The sequence below is a fragment of the Nicotiana tabacum genome, chromosome 3 (genome assembly GCF_000715075.1).
Source record: "Nicotiana tabacum cultivar K326 chromosome 3, ASM71507v2, whole genome shotgun sequence".
NCBI lineage: Eukaryota > Viridiplantae > Streptophyta > Magnoliopsida > Solanales > Solanaceae > Nicotiana > Nicotiana tabacum.
The window spans coordinates 213,042,297-213,052,885 of NC_134082.1; the positions used below are offsets into that span (position 1 = coordinate 213,042,297).

The window sequence follows — 10,589 nt, forward strand, 5'->3', positions numbered from 1 at the left end:
AAGGAGATTCCAATTTGGATAAAATAGAATGACATATTAAGTAACACTGCAATTTCAACGAAGATTCTAATATGTATTTATACTAAATAAAATAACATATTAAGTAGCTTTGCGTTCATATTCTTTCTAATTTGGAAAACAATTACTAATGAAATGATCAATAAACAGTTGGAAATGAGTGTGTCAGGCATTGAATGATATCTATATTTGTCTGTATTGGTAATAAATTTTTCATTGCTGTAAAAGATTACAAAGGCAATCAACAGAGAAACATATAAGGAAAAACTTTAAAGAAAATATTTTCTTAAATGCATTTTCTACAACAGTAAACCGAAGGCAATATAAAAAAGATAAGCATAATTAGAGAACTGAAGAATCACCTTTCAAGTTCTCATCACACAGCAATATGGTACTCCATTTTTACTTACTTTTTAGATGATTTTATATCACAGTTTAATTCCTTCATAATATGCAAAATAACTTATACTAGTAGTATCTGTTAGTATAAATATATTTTTTGTACTGTATAATTCAATTATGAAAAGAATTAAAGGGGCTAAAATTTAAATGACAGGCTGATGAAAGATCTGCAGAACAGAAGAAAATAGACGAATGGCTTCCCATTACTTCGTCTAGGAATGCAAAATGGTGGTACTCAACATTTCACAATGTTACCGCTATGGTTGGAGCTGGTGTTCTCAGTCTCCCTTATGCTATGTCGGAACTCGGGTGGTACGTACCTTTTTTTTTAATTATATTTTTTAAAACAGTCAGAGGCAGATTCAAGATTTAAAATTTTCGAAATTTCATATTTTTTGAAATTTTAGTGATTATTATACCTATACCGTCACAGTCTTGGCTTCAAATGAACCCATTGTTAACATGTTAGTATGCTACATTCGCCCCCGTTAACAGCCTTGATGTATTCAATTTTCACATTTTTTTAGGTTTTAATGATTATTATACCTATATCGTGACAGTCTTGGGTTCAATTGAACTCATTATTAACATTCCAGTACGCTACATTCGCCCCGTTTAACGACTTGATCATAATGTTATTACTGGATGAGATTAGCCATAGAAGCAACCACCAGATGGGGTAAATTAAATTGTTCGAACGTAGTAATAATTTTCATTTCTGTGTTAGTGATAGTGTGTCAATGTAACATAACCGATAATTGCAGGTTATTGCTCTATTTTTAGATGGCCTAAACGTTCTTTACACTGTCAGTGCACAGAACAGAACGTAAACTCAATTATATAGCTCGCTAGTCCGTGCGAGTTTTTTTCCACTAGTATTACTTAATGAGTTTGGGTGCAATTTCAGGGGACCTGGTGTAACAGTACTGGTGTTATCTTGGATTATCACTTTATACACACTATGGCAAATGGTTGAAATGCACGAAATGGTTCCAGGGAAACGTTTCGATAGATATCATGAATTGGGGCAGCATGCTTTTGGAGAAAAGCTCGGGTTATGGATCGTAGTTCCTCAGCAAGTAGTCGTTGAAGTTGGCGTCGACATTGTTTATATGGTGACTGGAGGAAAATCTCTCAAGAAAATCCATGATTTATTGTGCAAAGAAAATTGCACAAATTTGAAACTTAGTCACTTTATCATGATCTTTGCCTCTGTCCATTTTTGTCTCGTCCATCTTCCAAACTTCAACTCAATATCTAGCATTTCTTTGGCAGCAGCTGTTATGTCCTTAAGGTATATATACACAAAACTATTATCTGTCGCTTACTGTTTATTTCAAGGTTGTTGTCCTAACTTTTATTGTATACGTGACGATGAAGTTACTCCACTATTGGTTGGGTGGCTTCAATCAAGAAAGGCGTGCAACCGGATGTGGACTATGGCTACAATGCTAAAACCAATAAGGGAGCTGTTTTCAACTTTTTCAGCGCGTTGGGTGATGTGGCTTTTGCTTACGCCGGTCACAATGTGGTGTTAGAAATTCAAGCTACAATCCCTTCAACGCCGGAGAAGCCGTCCAAAGGACCTATGTGGCGGGGCGTTGTTGTTGCTTACATTGTAGTTGCTGTGTGTTATTTTCCTGTTGCACTTATTGGATATTGGGTGTTTGGGAATTCTGTAGAAGACAACATTCTCATCTCTTTGGAAAAACCTACTTGGCTCATTGTTACTGCTAACTTTTTCGTCGTTGTCCATGTTATTGGGAGTTATCAGGTACTGAAAAATAACCGATCTTATTAACTTTATTACTATAATTTAGATCCTAACAATGTACTAACGAAACGTTGTTGATGTTGTGATGTTGTAGATCTATGCTATGCCAGTGTTTGACATGATTGAGACTGTGCTTGTTAAGAAACTTAAGTTCAAGCCAACTTGGTACTTGAGATTTATTACCAGAAACCTTTACGTTGGTAAGAAATTCAAGCTTGTTTTCATCTTTAGTGTTGCTTTTTAGTTCAAGAATTGTGTGATTTTCTTCAGTTCAATTGCAGCTTTCACAATGTTCGTTGGAATCGCGATCCCTTTCTTTGGTGGGCTTCTTGGATTCTTTGGAGGATTTGCATTTGCCCCAACAACATACTTTGTAAGAGATTTTCCTGTCCTTATTTTTCGGTCGAAATTCAAAAATAGCCAGATTTATAAGTGGTAATTGAAAAATAGTCATAATTTCAAAAGTAATCGAATTTTAGACACTCTTCATGTAAAGATAAATTTGAACGAAAACACTGTTCAAAATCCGAAAAATATTCCAGCATAATATACTGGAGTTCGAATTTTTTACATGTGGACGTCCAACATAATATACCGGAGTTCCAGCATAATATACTGGAGTTCGAATTTTTTACATGTGGACGTCCAACATAATATACCGGAGTTCCAGCATAATATGCTGGAAGCTCATATACAGGTGCTCCAATCTCCAGTATATTATGCTAGAACTTTCCGTGTGCTGAAGTTCCAGCATAATATGTTGGAAGTTCATACATATGTGCACCAATTTCCTGTATATTATGCTGGAACTTTTCGTGTGCTAAAGTTCCAGCATAATATGTTGAAAGTTCATACATATGTGCACCAATTTCCAGTATATTATGCTGGAACTTTCCGTGTTGCAGCAAAATAGTGGCTATTTTTCAATGACATTACAAACGCTGACTATTTTTCAATTACCTGTCCGAACACTGGCTAGCCCGTGCTATTTTCACTTAATTTTATGGCTTTAAACTTTGTAGTGCAGATTTTTGACTCTGTTTCCTTGTTCAGCTTCCCTGCATAATGTGGCTTGCAATATATAAACCAAAGAGATTCAGTTTATCTTGGATTATTAACTGGGTATGTTACAAATTAATCTATTATTCACATTTTAAAGTTTTCTGATTCTGCCTTTTATATATACAATGACAACTAAAATGATCCTATTAATGACAGATTTGCATAATACTGGGAGTTCTGTTGATGGTTATAGCACCAATCGGCGCCTTAAGATCCATCATCTTATCAGCCAAGAACCTCAAATTTTTCTCTTAGACGATTAATTAAGGAAAAATCTTTGATTAAGTTTCTTAAACTGCTGGAGTGTGTTTTATTATAAAGGACTTCCTAGCAAGGTTGTTTTGGTTCAGAACTTTTTACAATATAAGACTTCTGCAGATTTTTATATGTTATATTATGATTTATGAGCAACATTGGCTCGCAGTTGAAAATCCTTTTTATTTTGTGAATTTTGCACTTGAAACGTACCAATTGTTTCCTGTTCAATAATAATACAAAAGCAATATAAAAAATTCTTTCATCTGCCATGTTTAACACCTCTTCTGGCAAGACAAAATAAAGTTGTTCAGCCTGCAGCCTCCCTATAACAGCTTTGTTTGTTACGAATATTTTTAGATGTTGTAGCGAAGTGTTATTATAGAGAACATATATTATAACATAACATAAAAATTGGTTCCGGAAAGCTTGATTTTTATAGCAAGGTATTGTTATATAGGGGTCTGACTGTATTTAACATTATACTAACAACCTAAAATCTCTTGTACAATATCCTTAGCTAGTTTTGGACATAGATTTGAGTGAAACTTGAAGAAAAAAAAAGAGTTTTTGAAGTTGTGTTGAAAAATAATTTTTGAAAGTTGAAGTTGTGTTTGGATATACATTTTATTTGAAGAAAAGTTGAAGTTTTGTAAGTGGAAGAAAAAATTTCAGCCAAAAACCTTTCCTCCAACCCCAAATATGATAATATTTCACAAACAAAAAACTTCCTGAAAAGATAAAGCCAAAATCTATGGTCAAACGGGAGCTTAGAAATTCTTATTATCTAGAGGCAAATGTAGCCTTGTCGTATCAGGTTTATCTGACCTAGTACTTTCTAAATGGAACATAAACTTATATGTAAAAATCTACTAAATTTGCAACAAATAAAAAATATAAATTCATAATTTTAAATATATGAGTTCAATATTAAAAACCTTAAAAATTAAAATCATCAAATTTCACGAGATTTAAATATGATACAACATATAGAATCAGATATAAGTAGCACTGCAATTTCAATTTTTCCTCATTTGGAATCTATCAATTTTAATATAACTTAATGAGACAGTGTGTCTCTGTGATTAATCCATTGCTATAAAAGACTACAAAAATTATTAAAAATGGAAAATGTCAAAGTTGTATCTAACTCCTCTCTATTTACATTCTTTTTGGATGTGACATGCTTCTATTTATTCATTTAAATTTAAAAGGTTCAGGATAAGTTAACCTAACAAACATTCTAATAATGGGGAATTAGTATCTCATTTCCTCAAAAGGTTGCCAGACATTAGCACCTACCTTCTTTTCATCATTTATTTTACTTTTGGACGGTAAGCAACCTCCACTTCCAACCGAGAGGTTGTGAGTTCGAGTCTCCCCAAGAGCAAGGTGGGAAGTTCTTGGAGGGAAGGATGCCGGGGGTCTATTTGGAAACAGTCTCTCTACCCTAGGGTAGGAGTAAGGTCTGCGTACACACTACCCTCCCCAGACCCCACTAAGTGGGATTATACTGAGTTGTTGTTGGACTTATCCAATGTAATTGAATTTCTGTTGCTCTTTTTTTAGTTATGTTTTTTTATCATAACTACGTGGACCAAAACTTGTTAATAGACAATATATTGAATATAGACTTTCTTTCTTTCCTTTTTAATACTAATATTTTGCTTATAACAGCGTAGTAAAGTCCACCGACCAATTTGCATTAATTTACCTATATGTTCAATATTCGAACTCCGTTGCTCTTAAATCTAATATGAGCATATGCAATTCTCTACGTGTCTATATATTTATAGTATTCTTAATTTCTTATTTGCCAGATTCAATGTTTCATTCATTAATAATAAATTCTTCTCAAACTTGTTTTATCAAATTGAATTTGTTACGGATCAAACCAGTGGTGGAGCCACCTTTATCCAAACCCTCAGTAATTCGCCGAAAAATTATACTATATAGTTAAATAAAAAAATTATGTATAGGTATATACTATATGTTAAATTCTTTAAGTTTTTTCATGTGTTTACTTCTTTATAATTTAACTCTCAATAATTGTAGCTCCGCCACGGGCCAAACTAACCCTTTAACATCATTTATTCATTTAGATGATAGTTAATTTGCTACTCTTAGTTCTTAAGAATCTTAAAAGCAATATAGGCTCTCTTTCGTATTTTATTTATTGCAATCTTTACACAAATAGTCGATCATATTTACTATTTATTTTTTCTAACTATATACATAGATTATACACTAATTATACATAATTATACACATGTAATACATAAGTTATGCTATAAAGTTCAATAGCATTAGAACGTAGGATAAGAGAAGAAAAAAAAAACAGGTATATTATCTCCGAGAAATGAGCTCTAATATTGTTTCTTTTTGGGGAATTTCGAGTATTGGAATAACTGTGTATGTAAAATATACATTCCTTATCTTTAGTTAATCTTAATCTAAACCTATGGAATTTAAATAGGGCACGTGTGGCATAGAGGAAATGAAGAGTATGTTTAACGGAGGGGAGTCACATTCGGACTTTTTCAAAAGAAATTTTTTTTTTTTCAATAAAATTTCTATAACTGTACGTAGACATTATTTGTTGAGAGATTAACCTGTGTTATGGTTACAATTTGGGAATTCATAATCACAACTGGTTCAAATCTGGCTTCATTCTTCATACCTTCCATCAAATAACTGTAAATCTTATTCATTTTTCAAGCCCTTTTAACACAACAATATGGTAGCCTCTCCAGACAACAATGCGGTATATATTCTTCACTTAATTTCAGATAATTTTTTATATTTCAAACGTTTTAGCTTTCAAACTTATGCATGTCTCTGTAATTTTTAGGGAAATAGTGATTTAAAACAATTATCACTATGCCCGTCCAGGGCAGGTGTAAGGATGCGTACACCTCACCCTTCCCAGACCCCACTCTATGTTGTTGTTGTTGTTGTTGTAATACATGTATATCTTGTAATTTACATGAAAAAATGAATGAGATATATGATTCGTGGCATTTTCTTTGGAGATTACAGCTAATCAAAGAAACAATTTTTAGAAAATAATTATTATGATTATTGTTTATGCAAATAGCAGTTGTAAGGGATGGCAACTATTAATGCCAATTGATCTTATGATACATTTTTGTGCATGGATTGAGAGTTTGGATAGATACTGTATTGTGTGAATCGTTATCAACATAATGTTTCAATTCCTTATTTAATGGGACTATAATCAAATGAAAGGCTGATGGAAGAACTGAAGAACAAAAGGCGATAGACGAATGGCTTCCCATTACTTCTTCTAGGAATGCAAAATGGTGGTATTCTGCATTCCATAATGTTACTGCTATGGTTGGAGCTGGTGTCCTCGGTCTTCCTTATGCCATGTCTGAGCTTGGATGGTACGTATATTTATCTATATCTTAGAGTATTCAACAATACTAACTTTTCATATACTTTAATTTCTATCTTATAATACGTTATTGAAATGAGTTTGGACGTAATCTCAGGGGACCTGGTGTAACAGTGATGGTGGTATCATGGGTTATAACATTATACACACTATGGCAAATGGTTGAGATGCACGAAATGGTTCCAGGGAAACGTTTCGATAGATATCATGAATTGGGGCAGCATGTTTTTGGTAACAAGCTCGGCTTATGGATCGTGGTGCCTCAGCAATTGGTTGTTGAAGTTGGCCTTGACATTGTTTATATGGTGACTGGAGGAAAATCATTCCAGAAAATCCATGATTTAGTCTGTAAAGACAATTGCAAAGATATCAAACTGACTTACTATATCATGATATTTGCTTCTGTCCATTTTGTGCTTTCTCATCTTCCTAACTTCAATGCCATATCTGGTGTGTCTTTGGTAGCAGCTATCATGTCCTTAAGGTATAAAAATTACTTCCTTTAGCTTATTGTTCTTGATCCATTAATATTTAGGACATCGCGTTCCAAACTTTCTGACTTATGTATATTCGATTAGAAAGGTCACATTTTTATTTACTTATGTATGTCTTCAATGCGCCCCGCACATTCTTTTTCATATGTCAAACACCTGGAAATTCTTTTATAATGGGGCGATGGCAGGGGCGACTCAGTATAGGGTTGAACTGAACCTAGTATTTTTAGTGCGAAGTATAAATTTATGTGTAAAAATATATTAAATTTATAAAAAATAGTAAGTATGAACCTATAACTTTAAATATATAATTGAGTTTATATCAAGAACCTTAAAGATTGAACCAATAGAATTTATATCTTGGATCCGCCTCTGGGCGATGGTGAGACTCGAACTGACGATCTCTTCCTACTCTTGTAGTACCATATTGGAGTATGTGACTATCTCATCCTAGTGTTGTCAAAGGCGCGCTTAAGCCCTGAAGCGAGGCTCCAAACACGTTGAGCGCTTCGCCTCGCTTTGTGGGCGCTTCACTGTCGCATCAAAGCTCAAAGGCATACTTTTCCTTGCCAATGAGTGTAATCTTGAAAAGGCGACCTTAAACAATTGATATTTCATTTTATCGTAATTTTTTTTTCAATTTCTTTGTCTATATATTTGTTATTCATGCTTATAATGATTTGTCTTGGACTACATGCATATTTTTAAGTTTTCTCCCGCTGTGCCTTTTTTCATTAAAGCACATACTTTATTTGCACATTGCGCTTAAAGCCCCAACGGACCTTAGAGCTTTTTTGCGCTTTTCGCCTTTGATAACACTCATCTTATCTAATAGTTTAAGCTGTTAGAAAGAGAACAATTTTATTTACTTAATGATGTGTTCAACAGTTACTGTACAATTGCTTGGGGGGCTTCAATTGATAAGGGAGTGCAACCAGATGTGGAATATGAATACAGGGCTGAAAACACAGGGGAAGGTATTTTCAACTTTTTCAGTGGATTGGGAGAAGTGGCATTTGCATATGCAGGTCATAATGTTGTGTTAGAAATTCAAGCTACAATCCCTTCAACACCTGAGAAACCTTCTAAAGGACCAATGTGGAAAGGAGTTCTTGTTGCTTACATTATTGTGGCTCTTTGTTACTTCCCTGTTGCTATTATTGGCTATTGGATCTTTGGGAATTCAGTATCAGACAACATTCTTATCTCTTTGGAGAAACCTACTTGGCTCATTGTCTTGGCTAATGCCTTTGTTGTTATCCACATTATTGGGAGCTATCAGGTATGACTCGAAATCTATGTTGCTCAGGCTCTCCAAAAATGATGTCACACCCGTGTCGGCAGTGGCGGAGCCAGGATTTCCGACGAAGGGATGTCGGTTGACACCCTTTGGGTGCATGTGACTCCGCAACTGCGTGTTACATCCTCCAAAAATGTTCTACTTTTGAAGGATCCAGCACGTATCTAGCGACATTTGTGATGAGTCTGAGCAACATAGCATGAAACATTCTTGTTGATTGGAGCAGTTTAGTTTTATGGTAGTGTAACATTTTTATCTAATGAAATGTGCTTGATTTTGTGCTATTGTAGTTGTATGCAATTCCGGTGTTTGACATGCTTGAGACTTACCTTGTAAAGAAACTTAAGTTCAAGCCAACTTGGTACTTGAGATTCATGACCAGAAACCTTTATGTGGGTAAGTAACTTGCCTTTATTTGAAGCAGAAACTTTTGTTGGTATAGTGGTGTTGCTTTCTGTTCGAGTAAATTGTAATGCCTTTGCTTTTATTGCAGCTTTCACAATGTTTGTTGGAATCATCTTCCCTTTCTTTGGGGGACTTCTTGGTTTCTTTGGAGGATTTGCTTTTGCCCCAACAACCTATTTTGTAAGTTCCCTTGTCTATTCTTGGTTTGTAGACGTTGTAGTGCCGATAGAGGCAGAGCTAGGTAGACGTAAGGGGTTCCTTTTCGATAACTATATTGCGCAAATAGGAGGAAATGAACCTTCTACTTATATATCTACTGTTAGATCTCCTTGACATAAAAGGGAAGCGCGGTGCACTAAGTTCCCGCTATGCGCGTGGTCCGGAGAAGGACCGGACCACAAGGTTCTATTGTACGCAAACTTATTATGCATTTCTGCAAGAGGCTGTTTCCACAGTTTTAACCCGTCACTTACTGATCACATGGTAGCAATTTTACCAGTTACGACAAGGCTCCTCTTCTTAAATCTCCTTGACATGAGAGAAGATTCTAGTATAGTGGTAAAGGAGGTTCAAAAATAAGTTCAGGGTCAGGTATAAATTCTAGATGCGACATTCTTGTATTTATTGAATTCCCTTGATTGAATTTCTGGCTCCGTCACTAAGCGTCGACATGAGAAAATGACAGCCAGCACTAACACAATGTACTTTTTACTCTTCTTTCAGCTCCCTTGCATCATGTGGCTTTCAATCTACAAACCAAAGAGATGGGGTCTCTCTTGGACTAGTAACTGGGTATGGTTCAACTTCTTATGCTTTTTTGATATTGTCATTTTATCTGATTCTGTTTTTATAAGCTATAAACCAAAACTAATTGGACAAATTATTACAGATTTGCATAATAGTGGGAGTAATGTTGACTGTTTTAGCACCAATTGGTGGCTTAAGAACCATCATTATACAAGCCAAGGATTACAATTTTTTCTCTTAGGCATCTCTCGTCTGGCACACAGCTTCGGAGAAAAGGGTGATTTCAAATTGGAGGTCTCATTTATGTTTCTAATTAAATAGATGTGTGTTAAATCACAAAGATACTTGGTCTGTGTTTTGGGCTTGTAATACATTTTCGTATTGCTTCTTGTGTAATGTAACTATAATTAATGCTATATTACTGTCAGGAGTTTTGTCAAAGTGGCATTTAGCACTTTGTTTTCTCTCTCTAATCAAAGATGCAAACGCATTCAACACTTTGTGATTTAATTCTATCTTTCTAATCAAACATGAAATAGATGCATAAGCGTTCAATGGTTCAAGACTTCGGAATATTCATTGCTTATAGTAATGTTTATTCCAAGTCTTTTAAGCCTAAGAATTGGTACTTATTAGGCTGTTATAGCCTCGTTCAAAGAACAGACTGAACAGGGATTTTCGCTAAGAAGAGTCAAAATATAAAAAAGTAAATAT

General features: G+C 34.6%; 2 protein-coding genes across 3 annotated transcripts; both read left to right on the top strand.

Moving 5' to 3' along the window:
- Positions 1-343: 343 nt before the first annotated feature.
- LOC107790174 (lysine histidine transporter 1-like) lies at positions 344-3,633 on the top strand. Its single transcript, XM_016612075.2, has 8 exons — positions 344-409; positions 575-732; positions 1,328-1,714; positions 1,801-2,194; positions 2,289-2,394; positions 2,476-2,567; positions 3,248-3,316; positions 3,413-3,633. The coding sequence occupies exons 1-8, from the start codon at positions 407-409 to the stop codon at positions 3,509-3,511; spliced, it is 1,308 nt and encodes a 435-aa protein (XP_016467561.1). The 5' UTR covers positions 344-406; the 3' UTR covers positions 3,512-3,633.
- A 2,469-nt stretch (positions 3,634-6,102) lies between these two features.
- LOC107790173 (lysine histidine transporter 1-like) lies at positions 6,103-10,316 on the top strand. 2 transcript variants are annotated; one of them, XR_001648975.2, is made up of 8 exons: positions 6,103-6,275; positions 6,761-6,918; positions 7,027-7,413; positions 8,312-8,705; positions 9,014-9,119; positions 9,217-9,308; positions 9,628-9,719; positions 9,852-9,920. XR_001648975.2 is itself a non-coding variant. In XM_016612074.2 (8 exons), the coding sequence occupies exons 1-8, from the start codon at positions 6,249-6,251 to the stop codon at positions 10,114-10,116; spliced, it is 1,332 nt and encodes a 443-aa protein (XP_016467560.1). In that variant the 5' UTR covers positions 6,106-6,248; the 3' UTR covers positions 10,117-10,316. The 2 variants fall into 2 exon arrangements, 1 of the variants encoding a protein (XP_016467560.1); XM_016612074.2 differs by lacking the exon at positions 9,628-9,719 and adding an exon at positions 10,018-10,316 and having other exon boundaries at positions 6,106-6,275.
- Positions 10,317-10,589: the final 273 nt, after the last annotated feature.

Excerpts from the sequence above, each read along its gene's own strand:
- LOC107790174 (XM_016612075.2), top strand. Across the intron at positions 2,195-2,288 it reads ATGTTATTGGGAGTTATCAG|ATCTATGCTATGCCAGTGTT; the intron begins GTACTGAAAAAT and ends GTGATGTTGTAG. Across the intron at positions 2,395-2,475 it reads TACCAGAAACCTTTACGTTG|CTTTCACAATGTTCGTTGGA; the intron begins GTAAGAAATTCA and ends GTTCAATTGCAG.
- LOC107790173 (XM_016612074.2), top strand. The coding sequence starts at position 6,249 with ATGGTAGCCTCTCCAGACAACAATGCG. Across the intron at positions 7,414-8,311 it reads GCAGCTATCATGTCCTTAAG|TTACTGTACAATTGCTTGGG; the intron begins GTATAAAAATTA and ends TGTGTTCAACAG. Across the intron at positions 8,706-9,013 it reads ACATTATTGGGAGCTATCAG|TTGTATGCAATTCCGGTGTT; the intron begins GTATGACTCGAA and ends GTGCTATTGTAG.